Raw genomic sequence first — 18,845 nt, 5'->3', positions numbered from 1 at the left:
CATGGTGAGGAGGGGAGTGGACCCAGAGAGCTTATGGGAGTAGCTGTCTTTTTTTGTTTGAGGAGCAGTCTTTTGGAAGTATAGTATATCAGTGCCATCAGAATATTGAATGGTTGAAGTTACTGCCAAGCAGTTTTATTTTTGTTAAACTTCTTCTCAAGATGTTTCAAACAAGCACCTGATCATCACTGTTAATAAAGTTATTGTGTTAATGCCAGTAACTTTTACACCAGAGCTGGTCTGCCCTCGGTATCCTTGTGTAAGGAGTCAGAGGCTAATGCTACATTGGACAATCCGTCTTTTCCCCCAATATAAAACCTTTTTCACAGTAATAATCAATGGAACATGAATTAAATGGGAAGGATAGGGATACTGGGCATTGTGGTTTGGGAACACTGGTGTTATATTCTCCTTATTAACGTCTTTATTTTCTAGATAAATTGGTAACTAGAATATGTATTTTCAATATACTACTACATTTACTTAAAAAATGGAGTAGAAAGACAATAAAACAGTTTGTTTTGATGACTTTTAATGATACTGTACTTTTTTCTTACCGACATGTTATCTAATTAAATTCTCATTAAACTATTTGAACATGATCAATAAATCTTTTATTATTATTTTTAAGGAGGTTGATCAGCAGAGGGATCAAATTTTAAAAAGATTTAAAAAAGGGCAAAATTTCTGCAGGAAATCTGGACTTGGACTCTTAGAGATCAGTCGTCCAGGAGGAACTCAAAGTAAAACTGCTGATTTAGGTGCTTAAGTCATACTTTTTGATTTTTAATGTCATGATTATTCATGTCTTTCTTGATTTCTTTTATCAATCGAGTGTCAAAAAAAAAAGAAGTTTTTTTCTCTCGCTCCGGTGACTTAATCGCGTCCGCCAAAAACTTCCGCCGCTTGATCCTTAAAGTCAAATGTTTGTTCTCTCCAAGTCCACAAACTGAATAATACTTTCTTGCCGCTCTGGCTTTAGCGCTAATATGTTGGACACCCCCACATCAGCAGTTCAACTCTCCTGCAGATAAGACGCCAAAGTCGTGTCTCTCTCCGCTTCCTGTCCACCAGTGTGTCTCTGAGCCTCTAATTCTCTTTCGGATGGCTAAGTAGCGGCAGAAGCATAATTACAGCCAGTCATACATCAGCTCGCGTCCGTCTTCCTTGCTTTGAAAAAGTATTTTTTAAGCTCAGCATTTTCCTTCGCCGCGTGCGACGCCTTCTTCTTGTCACGGCCTCCACGATTGTGAGCTGACCCCCTCAGCCCCGTCTTCCCGACTGATCACAGTGATGGTTTATTACTGTCGTCCCACCGCTCTTATCTTTAGCCGGCAATGCTCATTTCCTTCGCCAGATTTAAATGCAAATGTGAAATTTAATGATAAATGCATTATCTGATAGGTGTGATAACACTGATTCACTGTCAGTATAAAATACACACCCCGGGGGGCTTCAGGCGAGCGCACACAACTTGCCCAAATCCCACTTTTTTCCTCCCCTCTCTCTCTTTCTCTCTTTTCTTTTCTTTTGCAGATGCATGTACCTGCAGTAAATTCTCGAGGTCATTTGATGTATTAAAAGGAATCATATTCTGTGTGTTCAGCAGTGTGTGTGTGTGTGTGTGTGTGTGTGTGTGTGCTGGCGATTGCAGTAATTGCTATGCACCCATCTGGTGTGATCCATCAACGTGATGAAGTTTGTCTCCGAGGAAGAGCAAAAACAAGATCCCGCCATCTGAGATGCTTCAGGTTTTTAAGAAGAAGTGAATTATGCCGGTGTTATTACATGTATCCAGTGACCACTTAACCCCCGGCTATACCGAATTAATGGTGGAATAAAAGAGAGGAAAATGGGGAACGTGACGAGTGTGAGCAAATGTGAATGTTTTCGGGTTCACACAAATGGAAGAACGGGATGAAGTACGTCTTTCTTTTGGTACTAATTTGCAGGATATCCAGCATCCTGAAGAACCGAGAAAAACAATTATTTTATACTGTGTTTCATACTGGCACAGTATTAACCAGATGCAAAAGCACTGGTACTTCCCTTTAGTTTTAGGTTTCATATCCCATGATCCTTTTCTGTCCAAAATACAAATACTTTACATCTATTAAAATATAGTCATGGCGGGGATGGTTTGAAATAACCAGAAACAAATACTGACAGAAGGTAAAGTGTGTAAACATAATTTAAAAATAGTAGGAAAATACATTTTATACAAGATTCTTTACATTCTTTATGCAGAGTTTTAGACACGCTTTAAAAGTACCAGCTTGATAAAACCAATACGAAAAAGATATTAACCTTCATTATTGTTGTCATTTGTTTGTTTATTAGTTATTAATAGATGAATGACAACATTTCTCACTCACATCCATCAGTTATGTAAATAAAATGAACAATAACAGCATTTACAGATCAGATATATCAATATCAATATTGTTTAAATGATTTGAATGTAATTAGTTTTATTTTGTTATTATTTTTTTATTTTTTTACTTATATGTTGTTTTATTTTTCCACCACAAAAAAATCCAGTGTTGTAAACACAATAAGGGAATAAAAGGTTTTAGATTTTGATAAATGTACTTGAGCAAAGCTGGGTTGATACTGATCAACATTTAAGTTTAAAAGTCACCTAAAATACGTTGTTTGTAATATTTAAAATGATGCAAAACAATATTTAAAAACGTTAATCTAATAGTCTAGTCTTATTATAACAATATAGTCCTATTTTGTTCATTTCATTTTGAAGCTAAACTAATATAAAAAGCTTTACAAATTGTTGAAACGTATAAAAAAATAACATTTTTGTCCTAAATATTCCCAGTGTGGGAACAATAAAAGTAAGTGACGCATGCTAAAATAACTTCTTACGCCGATGACATACTAGTGTGAAACATCTCCAGAAGTTTGAATATACATCACACATGAACCAAAAGAAAAATGCTAAACAAACTTTTAAACTTTTACATTCAAATCCATAAGTACATGTACGACGGTGTTCATACGACCCACAACTGACGGTGCTTTTATTCTGTACTTACTTGGACCGTCCCATTCGTCCGGGCCAATGGCAGCGTCCCTGGTCTTCTCGCTCTGCCCGTTCACCTCCGACTCCCCTCCTTCTCGGTTGCCGTCCTCCTCTCCTGCCGAACAGACGTAATCGAGTCACACGAAGAACACAACGCTTGGCGGCCGTCGCTCCAAATTCAATGTCCGCGCGCCGAGAATTCAATTAAGTTTATCAACCTGGACGCCCTTCCCGACCACTCTGGATAGCATCCCAACGAAAAATAAAATATTCTGCCAGAGAGTGTTTGGTGTTGACCCCCCCGAGCTCATCTGATCCAGCTGCAACACTTCTTTTTCTTTTTTTTCTGATCACATAAGTTTCCCATGAGTGTCGGCAGGAACAGGAAGGAAGTCCCCGCTGAACAGGAAGTGGAAAGCAATGTGTTGGAGCCAGCTGGCTATTTATTACCCTTTTGATCTATTGTGGAACAAGCTAGAAGGTATGTTTATGGGATGTAGAGCTTATATTTGGGTACGAGATGTTATGAAGACGTAAACACTGAGCTGGAGTTCTACTTTGAAAACACATGGAAATAATGACACATTATATTCTTGGATGTTTTATCTAGAACTTACTTCTGATTCTGTTTTGGTTTGAACTTGAGTCATGAACGCATGGAAAATATTTTATATTAAATGGTATTAAATTACTGTTAGACACTATAGGAAATAATGAAGCCGTTCTTTTTTATTTTTACATACATTTAAAAAAAAAGTAACCTTTTTTAATGAAAATAAAGTAAGAACATGATAGAAAAGGCAAACAAAAAAGGGATGAAACCCCAGAAAAAAACAAAGATACAAAAGAAAGATACACATTTAAATTAATGAATGATAATTAATTAGAAGTATTAAAAAAAACAATTGTGTTAAGTAAATGTGCCGCGATAACATAAGATAAAACCTGTGATAAAAAAGAACAAACAGTCCCTTCATTTAATTCACTGTGAACCAGAATAAAAAACATGTCGTACCTGTGACTATTTTTTTTAATTTTGTTTCTTTATTACTGTGTGTATTCAACGACGCGTCTGTTAAATCTGCCTCCACTCTTGTAGCATCAACACAATGTTCAGATACGTCCCACTTACAGAGCATGAGGTCATTATGACCCAGTTTCGCTTTCGCAAAAAGAGCCTCCTCGGGCTCCGGATTCCTCCCTCAGCAACTGCCGAAACATCTTCCAAAAGCTTTGTTGTCGGGCCCCCGTAACCTTCTTAGAATTCCAGACTGGTCTTAGGATAACGGTGTGTATCAACAGTTCCTTTCCAATGGAAGCAGTTTTTTTTTCTTCCCAGAGATAATGTTAAAGGCACTACCTTGATCTTGGGCGAACATGTTAAGCCCTGTAACGAAACGTATTGGAAGTGTTTAATTACAGGCCGGGAAATGAAGCTACAAGATGATTCCTTAATTAAGCAGTGATTAAGGATTTCCTGCCTTTCTATCTAACACCCTTCGCAATGCATTTTAAACAGCATCGCCCCGGCAACCTCGCAGGGAACAATGTCACTCGGCTTTGATGAAGTTTTCCGCACAAATGTCAGCGAGGGGGGAACAAAAAAGAAAAAAAAAAGAGTGAGGATGAAGTGCTGGGGGAGATCTAAAGTAAAAGAGTGGAGGAGGGAATTAAAAAAAAAAAGGTGGAGACGATTGAGACCAACTATGTTGTGTTTTTTTGGTGATGCCAGATCCTGAAAATTCAGATGAATTGAAAGCCTGTCTAGCAAAATGTACAGTTTGAGAGAAAAGCAAAATATGAAACGGGAAAAGTAGGAATAATCTAGACACACAAATATATTAAAATTAAATTACATTTTCACTGTTATTTTCGAGAAATTAACCTTTCATTTTTAATGTTTTTTTTACACAAATGACAGGATGTCGATCTGAGGAAACAAGTGATAAAAATAAAAGGTATTTGGTGAATTTAAAAGGCAAAACAGTATCTACAGACATTGAATTTCTTTTATTTTATAATATAACTTCTTAAACGTCATAACTGGTGCACCAACATATACATCCGTAATTATTTTTGAGTTTAATGGATTGAGCTTTGAAACTACAGATCAGCCGTTTTAATTGACAGCTGCCTGATCCAATTAAAAAAATGACCGACATTATTAGAAAGACAGAAGTCCGTTGGATCATTTCCTAACCCGTGGCGAGGCGGGTCCAAATCGGCTGGACGTTCTCAGATATCGTCTCAGTGGCCGTTGCAGTGTCAATAATGTCAAGTACCTGAACAATATTTTTTGGATACTATTTTTATAAATTCAATTCAAACCAAAGAAAAATGACCAAAAAAAAACCATAGTACAAATCTTGAGTTGAATTTTTAGAATCGGTAAATTTACACTACAGGCTGTAGTGAAAACAACAACAAAAAAATACAATTAAATTTCGGTGCAAAGAACATTTTCTTACGATTAACAAGTTTAACTGCTTTTGTCCCGCATTAGTTTTTCTTCAGGAAAAGAATCAAGTTTTAAACACGTTTGGTAATAAAAGACGAAGCAAGTTTGATACCCAGCCCCACAAAAATGTTCGATATTTGACCAGAATAATGTGACTAAGTGAAATTGGTATGACGCTTCTGGGTTTTTAGCCGACTGGTCTGACAGTAGATAAAAAAATGTTTTAACCACCCTTGAACATCTCATGGCCCAGCAGCAGTAACTGCTTTCTTAACCGTTTCTCATCCTCCTTAAAAACCTCCATTTCCATCCGGCTCGGGTCACGATCACCCAACAATCCAAAGTGGTCGCTGGAGGACGAGGGGAGAGCAGAAGGCGGCGGGGAAGGGGACCGGGGAGCGAGGAGGCCTGCTGTGTTCAGGGTTGGCGGGCATGCGAGGGGAGTCAGTGAGCTGTTAAACATCAGCCCTATCGCCGCTTCATCAAAGAACCGGCTCTTGAACCCGAAACGCAAGGCGCACGCGTTGGTGCCGCTCGTCCGGGTCAATAAGCTTATAGGCGATTTACACAAACAATTCCTCCAGCAAGGTAGCAACAAAGTCATATTGGCTTTTTTCCTCTCCCTCGTAGCGCTCGCTTCGCCGAGGAAGCCCTTGAAAATGTCAATGTGACGTGTGCGAGTCTAAGGAGCTCACAGCACTTTAATCCTGGCCACGGAATCTGGAGACGGGTCAGCGTTTATCGGGCGATTTCATTCAGATTATTTGCCATTATTGAGACATGCCTGTGGAAACGCTGAGGCTACTCCGGTATCTCTTGAGTGTACCTGTTCATACTGCAGTACTTTAATGTTTAAAGGATTTTAAATATGTCACTAGATAAAATGGCGTGACACGAGTGCATCACAGCAAAAGCTTAAAGGAAAGTAAGATAAAATATGCCACAGTTTTGAGTTGTTAAATTTGTCAGGTTTATTTGTTTAATGTTTAAATTAAAAAATATATTAATAAATAGCCTCAACAGCATGAACTATCAACCCATCTTACCCGCCATTTGAAGCAAAATCCAAAGCCTCTGCAATGTGAGTAAGTATGTAAGTCATTTTTATTTATATAGTGCTTTTCCAGACCAGGGTCACAAAGCGCTTAAACAATCAAAACAATATTCAATAATGTATATATTTTAAAGATCAAGATACAACTGATAACACAACAGGAGTTCTAGAAAATCAAGGAAAAGCCTTAAGAAATAAAAACGTCTTAAGATGTTTCTTAAAGGAGTCAGTAGATCCATCAAAACATAAATGTGTCTGTATATTTAGAATTACAATATCTTATTTGTACATGTAAGAAAACATTGACTTATCAAAAAATAAAAATGAGAAAAAGAAACAATATCCAATGAAACAACCAATCTATGGAATACATTTACACAACATACACTCATGTACATCTATTTCCCAATGATTTTTATATTGTCATTATGCTATAGCTTAAAAAAAGAATGAAAATCTTATAAGACAACAACAATTTAATCGAAATACCTATAACACTAATAATACAAATTAAGAATTTTAAAGTCCAATATTCTCAAACAATGGAGTTTAATATATATATTTGGTGTGTATGAGATTCAGACTTCATTGCCACTAATGTAAAAACAAAATGTGAAAATATGTACAAACTTTTAAGCTAAATTCAACTTTTTTAATCAATGGAATCCCGAGTAACTTTGGGAATATAATGTTAAGGGCGACACCTTTAAGCATGTTGTGTTGTTGATTCAGATTATGCAGCTGGAGATAAAGTCACAACCTTCCACGGCAATGTCGAGCGTAGCTGTGAGACTCGTCTGCTATCGGAGAAATAGGTTTGAATTGCATCGCAATCTGCGGCAGGGAGAGGCACTCCAATGGAGGAAGGCTATTAGCGAAACGCCTCGCCACTGTCTCTTTAAATGCCAATAAATTCCCATCATTACAGAATCTGGCAGTTTCCTTCCGTTGTCTGCAGCCCCGGCTCTTTATCTCTCGCCTGCCTTTCGTCTGTGAGCATGTAGATCTGGCCCAGTTAGATTGTCATACTTAACAAACATTAATGATTAATTTCCTCCGCTGAGTCAAATGGGGCTAAAGGGATGACTCGATTCATCTTATCGCACCACAAATTAGCATTTCCCCATATTCTCCGGCATCAACTGTGCATTCAGAATCCCGCGTTTACCATTCCGGGCACTGATGCTCTCAAAGTGCCGAGGAGATCTTCCACTTTGGAGACAGGATATCTTTGATGATGTCTTCGGCGACACAGCAGGACGAATTATGGCATTTTACGTTGGGAAGTATTAATCAGTGAAGGATATTTTTACAGTTCAAGGTGAGTTTTAGAAGTTAAAAACACGGATTGGGGAGGGGAAGGGGGGTTATTGAGATAGAGAAAATATATTATCAAAGATATAAACAATACTGATATCGTTATTTTTCGATACCAAGACCAATTTTTAAGGAAAAAACCCTTCAAGAAACATCTTAAAACATTTTTATTTGTGCAGGATTTTCCTTGACTCCTGTGTTGATAAGTATATATTTTATTGTGTATTGTTTTGATTGTTTAAACACCTTGTGACCCTGGTGTAGAAATTAGCTTTAAAAAATATTACTTACTTACAAACCTTGACATCCATTGTCCAGCTTTGGTACTTTTCTACGCTGAGCTTTTTTCTTACAAAAATCCTAAATAACAAATATTTTCAAGGGCAAAAAAACACTTGCTAACTAGTAACAAATTATTCTGATGTTCACGGCCTTTGTTATTGTTTTTTTTAATCTAAAAAATCGACACAATATCGTGAGCACCGAAGCGTAGAACCGATGGACAAAGAGTTTCAATACTTCGTAGATTCCGAGCCCTAATCTTGATATGAGCAATTTATAACTATATTATAGTATCAATTGATATTTTCCTTCTGTTTTTTGAAAAGCAAATGGAATAAAAACGTGATATAAGCGTCTAAAACTGAGCAGGAACTAAGAGCATGAACTGAAACACTAGTCAACCGTCAGAACAAACTAAGCGACTCATTTGTCATCGCAGAACTTGGAACCGTCTTCAGCGGAACAGCTTGTTGAGACGTCGCCGACCCTCGCTAATAAAAACGTCGGCGAGAAAAGCAAGGTTACTTTTCACTATTATTGTAATAAAAAAGTGTTTCTGCCACTCAAAGCTTTTTTTTTTTTTAACAAGGAACGGATTTCCTGCACAGAAATAAAGACAGGTGGGTCAAACAACTGTAAATCGTTGCTGCTCATAAATGTGGAACGACAGAGCAAGAGAAGATGTTCTGTGCGAGATTGTTTTAATATCAGGGAAGGACAAGGTTATTTCTTTTAAATACGTCTTCTTCTGTCCACACATGAGACTTAATAGGTGGACAGACTCTATCTGAGGCCCTGCATTACCGTTTGTTCACGCTGCACTATCTGGTCAAACATACAATACTATGCTTGACCTGATTGATATTTTTCACACGAGTGAAGAGTCGTTTTTTTTTTTCTTTTTCGCGGTGATAAAGTTGAGACGGGCGTTTCACTTTGAAGACAACAGCTTATTTATCACAAAGTGCAGAATCTCATGTGTGGGAGTTGGACTACGAGGGAGTTTTGTTAGCCGAGATAAAACTACACAAGCTGATGGAAAAGTTCAATTGAATTTAGGGAAATTGTATTTAATATCCATGGGAGTTGGTTTTAAACAGCTGAAGTGATAGCTCGCCCAAAATTTGAATTTCACTAATTTTCTACTCACACTTATGGTGAGGGTTTGGAATATTTTTTGGAATTTGTCACAATGGGGGCTGACTTTTTGTCAGACCTATTCCTAATGTCGAGGCTTCAATACAAGATGGACGTTACAGACGAGCAATATGGTCGTATTTGGAGGTTTTTAGACTTTCTTTATTTTCATTGCACAAGAGAAAAAAATTGGTGAAAAACTGGTAACGAAATTTCATTGCTTGGTAACCATTTAAAGAGAAAAAGCATAGGGTGATTGTATAAATATAAATATTAATAAGTTATAAATAGTGCAATATAATATAAACAGAATCAATACATTTTTAAAATATTGCATATAATTAATGTATATAAAAGTATAAATATAAATAATAAACAAAATATATAAATAGAACAAATAAATAATGTTTTAAATAGTGCATTGCTCAAAGTTATATTACATACAGTAGTCTGATGGCCAGAGGGAAATCGTTCTGTTCTGCAGCGGATACTGCGATTATTTTTGTGTCTTTTCGGAAGAGGAGGACGAAAAAAAGTGAGCTACGTTCATGACTGTCATGGACATACAAGTACACCTGTACCTCCAAGGAGACTCGGATGAAATAATCCCACCCTTACCTCGACATGTGTGTGTAGAAAATGAGTAAAACTTAATTGAATTTCGGGGGCTACGAAAACACCCATGTTAAAGAGTAGCGCTACAGAACATATGTCTATTTAAAGTTACCAAACTTAAATTAAGAAAATAGAGCAGCTACACAACACGATATTCTCCAGTGCTATGATAACCATGACTTATCAAGAGCTATTTTCAACTGGGACACGACTACAGTTTAAGTGCCTCTTTCCTTTGGACTAGTAGCGACTGAAATGAATGAATAAATGAATCATGAACTTCGGGATTTTTTTCACCGTCAGTTCATTGTCCAAAAAAAACAAAACAAACTTGGGTAACTCAAAGTACCACGGAATGTATCAACAAGGGACGGATCCAGCATATTGGTCTACCGGTCCCAAGGTTCTCGAGGTGCAAAGAAGATTGTTTTGTTAAATTAAGGATATACATTTATATTTTCACACATCTATTTAAGTTTTTTAAGAACTCATTTCAGTTCACCACCGAAGAGGTCAGACGGCTTTGTCAGAGCGGCGTACGAAGTCAAGGTGCGCCTTGTCTTTCGAGGTTCTCCGACCACTTCGGGACGAGGTGCTCCCTGCGTTTATCAGTGGAGTCTATTCTGCGAGGGGGTACGTCAAATGACTCCAGTGTTCGGTGGCATTCAACTTCCTGACCTTTGCGCTTTTAAGCAGCTTTGCTACTTCACCGCACTCTGATCAAAGTTAATAAGCGCTTCATATGTTAATGAAAATTGGTACTCCCTCTTTGTGTTCCTACAGCTTTTTAATACCTATTATGGACTGAAACTTTTAATGGAGGTTTTAGGTCCCCCTGACAAGCCCATTTCACAGGGTGACTACACAGATACAAGGCTAAGCTAAGACCGGGCGAGTCGGCGCTCAGTGCTCAGTGTGAGGAACCTTACACAGGAGACCTTATTCTCCGGGAAAAGCAGGAAGAAGATAAAGGCCATGGGATGAGTGGCTGCTTTAAAACCCACGTTGGAGTCCGCACAGGGCTAATTACAGCGTGCCATCACATTGAGAGGGTTTAGTTAATCAAGAGGGCTCTCTTTTTTTTTTTTTTTAGCTGCCATAGTCGAGGAATAACACACTTAAAACCGGTTAATGCTGCCAGCACTTTCACAGAAGTCTGCTGAATTTAAGCCAGGCTGACGTTAGTTTTTAATAGATCTAATTGAGGAAAAGGGATGAAGGGGGGATAGGGGCTACACCTGATGATGGTGCAAAAAACCTGCCATCGGGAGAAAAGAAAATTTTGGACATCGTTCGGGACTTAAGGACGTAAGACTCTAAGCCCAGATGGCAAAATAGTATCGGACTATAGCTGAGCTTGTGTTTGACAGGAAGCAGATTAATGGTGGTATTTGACATCTGGGATGGCTATTTAGTGTTGACTTTAATCACAAACATGAGGAAACCAAAGCAGATTTTTTTTGGGGGGGGTTTGGCGGTTTTACCCCCGTAACAATAGTGTCTCTGACAAGGTTTTGCTTTGAAGATTTTTCTGAACTTCTTCTCGAGACCAAACGGTATGTGTTGGAGCCATCTCTTTAATAGCCCGCGGGGCAATTACAAGACCGTGCATTTCCTCTTTGAAGTTAAAGAAAAGAACACAAAGGCTAAAGGAGGCGTCGCTGGTAATTGCCATTTCCAAACAATTTTATGTTCAACCCGCCGCCATTGGAAGAACAAAAGAAAGACATTATTGATACGATTACTGGGGCAAACCTACCTAAAAACATGAAAGATTCCCCTTTTTTCTTTTTAATAATGAAATCCCACGAGGCACATCAGTTTAAAAGTGTGAAGGAATAATTCCAAACAATTTTTCTTTTCCCTTTGAAAAGGAGAACCAAGAGGCAGACATTCAAAGCCTTCGTCCTTCATTAAAAAGTCAAATTCATGACAGCAGCTTGCTGGTAAAAAGTAGGGGGACACCTGGGGTAGCGATGCCACGCAACCAGGGGGGGTTGAGATGGAGGGGTGTGGTGGTGGTGGTGGTGGTGGTGGGGGGACGGACAGAACGACTCCTTGTCATCTTCGCACCGTAACCTGGAGCGGACCACAAATTAGCTCCTGTGATGGCGGGGTGTGACCAAAATGAAACAAACACACAAAGAGAGCATCTAATTGAATCGCGGTTCAAAGACGATGTGTTCTGGCAAACGCCCGGTCGCTTTATAGAATTGGACCTAGAGGCTGTCGCAGGTGCGGGCGCCGCCACGCTCACGAGGCGGGGGGCGGCGAGGGGGAAAAGGGAAGCGGCGTTCGACGGTTCACCGTCCACGTAAAAAAAAGTATCAGAGCGACGGGTGCCAGTGTCGCAGGTGCAGCCGCTCGCTCGGATCAAACCACTGCTGTCGGGACGGTTCGCTGGGATCAGATATCAAAATAAAAAATGGAGAGTTTCAATACGAGGACGCAAGTCGTGCCAGGTTTGATTTCGAACATGTTGAGGAATTTTTATTAAACAGCATTGGCAGCAGTGTCTGGCACGTGCTCGCACGGAACATATTGTGCGGGTAAGGATTCTGATCGTTCCCGTTCCTCACCTTTGTTGCAGAAGTACTCCATGTCCTCGCAGCTCATGTTTTCCGTCTCGAACTCCGCCGAGAAGTTCTCTTCCGCCGAGAACTCCTCTTTGCCCATGAGCTCGTTCTCCTCGGAAACGCATTCCTCCTCCTCTTCCTCCAGGCCATCCTCCAGAGGACCTGAAGCGACAGACATATAGACACTCGGTGTTATGTTGACTAATTTCATCACAGCCTCCGGGGCTCGCCGTTGTCCTGTATCTGCCACAGATTCCCGCAGATTTAAAATTCGAACGGAGGCTTTGAAAGCCATGTTCGAGAACACGGATATTCGCGGGCGCCATTGTTATTTTCGACGCTATTATTGCCGCGGAAAATAAAAATCCTACAGAGACTTTAAGAATCCGGCGTGTCGCCAAGGTGGGCATTGATGTTAATCCTGCTACCTGAAATACACTCGGCACAGGACCGAAAAAAAAAAAAAGGTTCCTTTCCAGACTTTTTGGTAGAGGCATCAGCATGGGAGGAGGATAGAAAAAATACTTTTATTAATTTGTTAGCCTTATCACTGGATACAATGTTGATTTTCCATTTACATTCCATGCCTCCAGGTAATACACCAGTGCAATCTTAAAGGAGACACTTTGCCGTGTGATTAATTTTTTTCCTTCTCTGTGCCGTATTATTTCTTTAAATCTAAATTATTTCAGAGTTTTAGCTCGTAGCTGTACATCCCTTTTTTTTATGTATTTGCATATTGACATTTTTTTTGTTGCTCCAATCAAGGGCACTGATGGGATTACTGTACCGCCACCTGAATTGCATTCGCTCGGAAAGAAACATCTCACCCGGGCGCTTGGATTGTTATTAAGATAATGTCCTGCTTTTCTTTTTTTTTTTTTGTATGTCACAGCCAAAAACATGTTGTCACGTGAATTACAATGATGAATAAGTGGCAGAGAACTTTGGAATGTTTCGCGATAATTCCGTCCGAGCGATTAGAGCGAAAGAAATAACAAGGATTAGAGTCTTTTTCATTTACTGGTACTTCAGGTCTTGTGCGAGGCTTGACGGACATGTTGGCAGGGAAGCGTATCTGTGTGTGTTTCCACCTCCTGTGTAAAAGAAGTACAGGACGAAGAATTATCAATTTCTTGTACGGATTTGGTTCTATATAGTCTGTGGATTCCAATGCAAAAGCTTAAATTGTGTTTTATGTATCTCAGAAGTTGTTACATTAACTCATTTCTATTTTTTTTTTGTTGCAAGATTCTCATTGTAACATGCATTCTTGGCGTGCCCGTGCAGATTAACACTGCCATTGTGGAGTCCATCATCACCTACGGTACTCTGCTGCAACCGCTACTCACAAGAACAGACTGAATCAGTAAACAATTGTAGTCTATCAAGTTCTGTGTGTATCATGTGACCAATAGAAAGCAAAGAAAAGATGGAATGCCGAAAAAGCATGTTTTGGTTATTGATCCAAGAACTTAATTTCACTCATTTTCTACTCACCCTCATGTCAACGAAGGGTTGGGATTATTTTCAGAGTGATCTGTTGCTTTATAGAGTTGTAGGCAAACATGTTTGTTCATTTTGATGTAGCGACAAATGCTCAGTTGTCTTCATCTTCATCCAATAAGCCACTTAAAACATGCAAATACCTCCCATACTGCTCGTCTGTAACATCTTGTATTGAAGCCGATATAGTTAAAATTTCCACAAAAAACATCCCCAAGATGGACGTTAAAGACGAGCAGGTTGGAGGTATTTGGATGTTTTTAAGCGTCTTTTTGGACGAAGATCAAGACAAAGGAAAGGGAAACCTGGTCGATACATAAAAATAGACACATATTTGAATATAATAACAAAAAGTGACATATTACTCTAAAAAAAAATCCCATTTTGAGCGAGTAGAGAATGAGTAAAATGTTAAATTTTGGGTGATTATCAAGTAAACAAATGGTCTCCATGACACTAATTCAATCCTGCCAGACCTGAGTGATCACACTGAGGTTTCCTTCTCACTCTCGGAGATGAAACACAACACACTGACATCCCTCTTGACACCTTTCAACATGTTTGCTCTATTGTCGTTCAAGTGAGGCCCTCCATTTTTTAATAAAGCAATAATTCCGGGGTCGGGTAAGTGGTGATGGGGAGCCCTTCTCCGGGAGCCCTCTTTCTCCCCCCTCCCCCTAGATGGCGGCTCATAAAAGACCCCCCCCTGATGTCCACAAACTGATTGCTCTTTTCATTAGTCTTATAAATTACCCCCTTTGTAGAACGCTACATCGGCAGGAGCCCCGGACATGAAGAGAATTAGCGAAGGGATCTCTAATAGATGCTGCACGGGCGGAGTGCTGCTTTTAAATTAGGATACAGTTTTATGATCTTATCTGATGCCTCGCGCCGATTCGCCGAGGAGCCAAGCGAGGCGCGAAGTGACTCTATGGGTCCTACCATCGCTTAAGATGATACCGAGAGATAAATATCGCAGTATCAAGGGGAGACTGTATGACTGGCGTTAAACACTCCTGCCAAGGCAATCCAAGGCGGCGCGGCAAAAAAAAAAAAAAAAAGGGAAAAAGCCGCAATTTCTATACACACACTTTGTACACATTCCATTACACAGCTGAATAACAACTGTGTGTGTACAACTAAACGATTCTTCCTCAGTCCAATACAACAGCAAGCGGAAAATAGACCTACAGTGTCGCGCGATAATAAGGGGTAAAGGGAGATTTTAGATAAACTTCACGGTCAATAAGACACAAAGATTAGGGAGATAAGATGAGATAGAATTGAGGTTTAATAGACTCGGAATAAGGGCATCTCACTTCCCCACTCCAACTGATAGTAACTAAATGGAGCGTTTTCAAACTGATAGAGATACTGGAGGACTTCCTGAGTATGAAAAATGAAATGCTCCACAGACGGAGCCTTTAAAGGGGGTTGACTTCTTGAAGACGGCGCGCCAAAGTTTGTTCACATCCTCGCGTGTTTAGTTTATTATACAGTATTCATTGCATGGAGAGACCTGAAATTATTTCACAGACAGCGATGATAAGAATAATGACTTTCTAAACGACCAGCACCACACTCCTAACTCATTTTCTGATAGTGGCGTTCCTGCTATATTTAGTTGTGTACTGTTTAAAATCCTGTCACATTCGCTGTGTGACCCACGCTTGTTGGTGCATTTCTATAGGGGCCGCTGACGAAACCGGGGGCCGGAGGAATGTGTGCTGCCTCAGCCTCTTATCAAGACTCCTCCGGAGTTCAGATGGCCGACGACACCGCACAGAGAGCATCTGCATTTCATTTGCGCCGCACAGAAACAAAATGATTGGCTTTCAACAGAAAGTTGAAACAAGGAAAATTGATTTCAGGTTCGTCCGGGGAATTCTCTGAGAAACATTGTCATTGTGATACGATGTTTGATAAGGAAGCAACGATACAGTAAATTGCAATATATTGTGATACTGTAGGAACAAGGATATATTTGTAGTATTGTCCGAGTACTTGACTCTGGTGTTGCAGAATTTACAGACCACATGACTCTTGACAAAGTTGTAACTGCTTTAATTTGTTTAAAAAACAAAATATGTCAAAACATCAGCATTAAAAGCTGCTGAAGTGGCTTGTATCCTCTCGTCCTCAGTCATTGCCATGATCTCACAGAATTAAAACATTTTTCATTTATTTACTTATTTTAAACAAGCAGGAAATAAGCATAAAATAACTACGGTAACATGTATAATATGATTTGCACACCATAAAAATAAATAAATAAAAGTATATATTTTATTATTTTTTGGCAATATTTTATTTTTTAGGATCCATAAAGTGTTGTCAATCCATACAGTATCATGGAAAATAATAACAAGATATATTGCCGTTCTGCTGTACTTTGAACTGTACAATATTTTAAATAATTTCCTACTCAACTCAGTTGTTTCAAGAGGATCTTTAACTACTTCTAATTTTCTCCTAGTACTCCTAAATCTTACATTGAGTTTGACCATTATATTTGATTTAGTTCTGCTTTGTAAATTCACTAAAACATTAAGCAAAGGTATCATCAGAGACATCACAATACAATCATTTGATATGATTAGATAACAAAAACAAGTACTTTAATCAATATATCAGTCAGTTTTTAATCATTATAAAGTACTCAAGTTTTCTCTAAAGATCATCCTCAATATCGTCTTTTAACAGTATAAAAGGTTTTCATTGTTTACTTAAAAAGAGATAGAGTTTCATTTTTGGCTGAATCCCTCCCAAAAAAAACCAATCAAAGCACAATCCAGAATCATCTTGGCGACTCAAACGCACCATCAGGAAGTCAGACAGAAAAAAACATCGGTGCAAGTGAGAAGGATCAAATCACTGGTACACAAAAGATGGATGTTCTTAAACAATCACATTGTTATTTTTTTTTACTCCTTCCTTTGCTCCACATCTCCATTAATCCTCTGCCCATCATAGGGTCTAAAAGAATCAACCTTTTTTTTTTTTTTGTCGCGGCTCAGTGGGCACATTACCATATCCATCTCCGGACTACACTTCGCTCCGGCGATCTCTATCAGACAGAGTTCACGCCACGAACAAAAGAGCCACTGATCAAGTCTGCGCTACCAAAGTCTCTATTAGCATCAGCGGCATCACAAGTGAAGCGTGGCTTCTGGAGAGGGCAGAGGACGGAGGAGGGTTTGGTGGCCGGAGAGACAAGATACCTCAGACGTTTGCTGCCACAACATATGTTTTTACTCCACAAACTACACTATATCTATATATAATAAATATCTCATGGGTCCCATAGAGATCTTCTTGGACTCAAAATGACCATAAAGATGTGCTCTGCGTCTGGACTAAGATGATCTTTTTGTTTTTGGTCTTATTCGTTCGCATGGGCTAACAAAAAAAGTCTGAAAATGGTTGTAATAACTTATTCCTTATTATTAGTGAATAGGTTCATATGTATGCAGATACAGAAGCAACAATACAATAAATTACGATATATTGTGATACTGTAGTATTGTCCGAGTACTTGACTCTGCTGTTGCACAATTTACAGACCACATGACTCTTGACAAAGTCGTAACTGCTTTAATTTGCTTTGAAACCAAAATATGTCCAAAAATCAGCTTTAAAGGCTGCTGGAGTCGACTGTATCCTCTCGTCCTCAGTCATTTCTTGAACTATAAAGCCTAAAAACTAAGGTAACACATACACTATAATATGATGTGCAAACCAAACATACAAACTACATAAATAATTTAAAGTAAATGTATATTTTATTATTATTATTATTATTTTAAGATCCATAAAGTGTTTTAAAATACTGACACAGTATCAATCCTGCACTAAAAATGGTGGTGCACCAAGTACGCTAATTTTCTATAATTCATAGGTCTGTAGTTAAAAAAACGAAATAAGTTACATCTTTTTAAAAGTCGCACTGACATTGGTCTTAGCAGCGTCCGCGTCTTCTTTGGGAATCTGTGGTGTTAGGCCGACATGGCCTTTGAATTTTTTATTTAAAAAACTTATTGCGGTTTTGTATTTTGTAAAAATCCCTGAGCAACGCTGGGGAACTTAAGCTAGTACTTGTATATAACGCCTTAAGCACTTCTTCTTGAAATGTGATAGTTAAGGTTGATCACTAAAACATAAAGAAAAGACTATTTTATTTTCACAAGGTTAATATCGTGGGGTGGTAACTAGGGTTTGTACTACACCAGTCAAAAATGGAAGTGTATGCATATTGTCTATCAAACTGTGGATGTGTTGACTAAATTATCAGAATCAACTACAGAGACAATGATAGACATTTTCTACGAGGGAAAACAGGAACAAAAACATCTGGCAATCTTCAAATATAATGTACGTTTGCGACGTGCTGCACATTACGTTGTCCCTTCCTGCTAATTTACAGGTTGTGTTTTTTTTTTGTATAACTTCCAGCTGTCCATCATTTGTGCGGCGGTTGGTTGGGCTGTGATAGTGATACCTTCCATTATCAGCAGGCTCCACAGCGTGTGATGTTTGGATCACAAACCCACCTCCTCTATAGCTTCCTAATTAGACGGGAGGTAATTGAATCCGGCAGAACAAAGCTACAGATTTTTTTTTGGGGGGGGGGGGAGGTAGGAGGGTGTTGCACGTATACACTTTTTTATTTTCCATCAAAAATAGTCCCATTCGAGACTCTGTCCAAACTGGCCTGAGGATGAAGCACCTGAGACATGAATGCAGATGGAAAATACAAAACCGGGGCAACGAGGCTCGACCCCTGCCAAGTCTGATCCCCCTTTGTGCCAGGACTGATACCAGCCCGACTCCACGTTCACCCTCGAAACTTATGCGGAGGAAGGA

The 18,845-nt window shown here is 39.0% G+C and overlaps 1 protein-coding gene across 1 annotated transcript in view; it reads right to left on the bottom strand.

The window, feature by feature from the left end:
• zfpm2a (zinc finger protein, FOG family member 2a) overlaps nucleotides 1-18,845 on the bottom strand; it is a 161,997-nt gene that overhangs the window by 103,086 nt on the left and 40,066 nt on the right. Inside the window, exons 2-3 of the mRNA XM_087805343.1 lie at nucleotides 12,480-12,638; nucleotides 3,051-3,152 (exon numbers count right to left, since the gene is read on the bottom strand). Of these exons, the coding sequence (XP_087661469.1) occupies nucleotides 3,051-3,152; nucleotides 12,480-12,638 (261 nt within the window). The remainder of the gene's footprint in view (nucleotides 1-3,050; nucleotides 3,153-12,479; nucleotides 12,639-18,845) is intronic.

This window comes from Callionymus lyra, chromosome 13 (assembly GCF_982586985.1).
Source record: "Callionymus lyra chromosome 13, fCalLyr1.hap1.1, whole genome shotgun sequence".
NCBI lineage: Eukaryota > Metazoa > Chordata > Actinopteri > Syngnathiformes > Callionymidae > Callionymus > Callionymus lyra.
The sequence above is the reverse complement of the archived record's forward strand: the minus strand, read 5'-3'. Positions and strand labels throughout refer to the sequence as shown.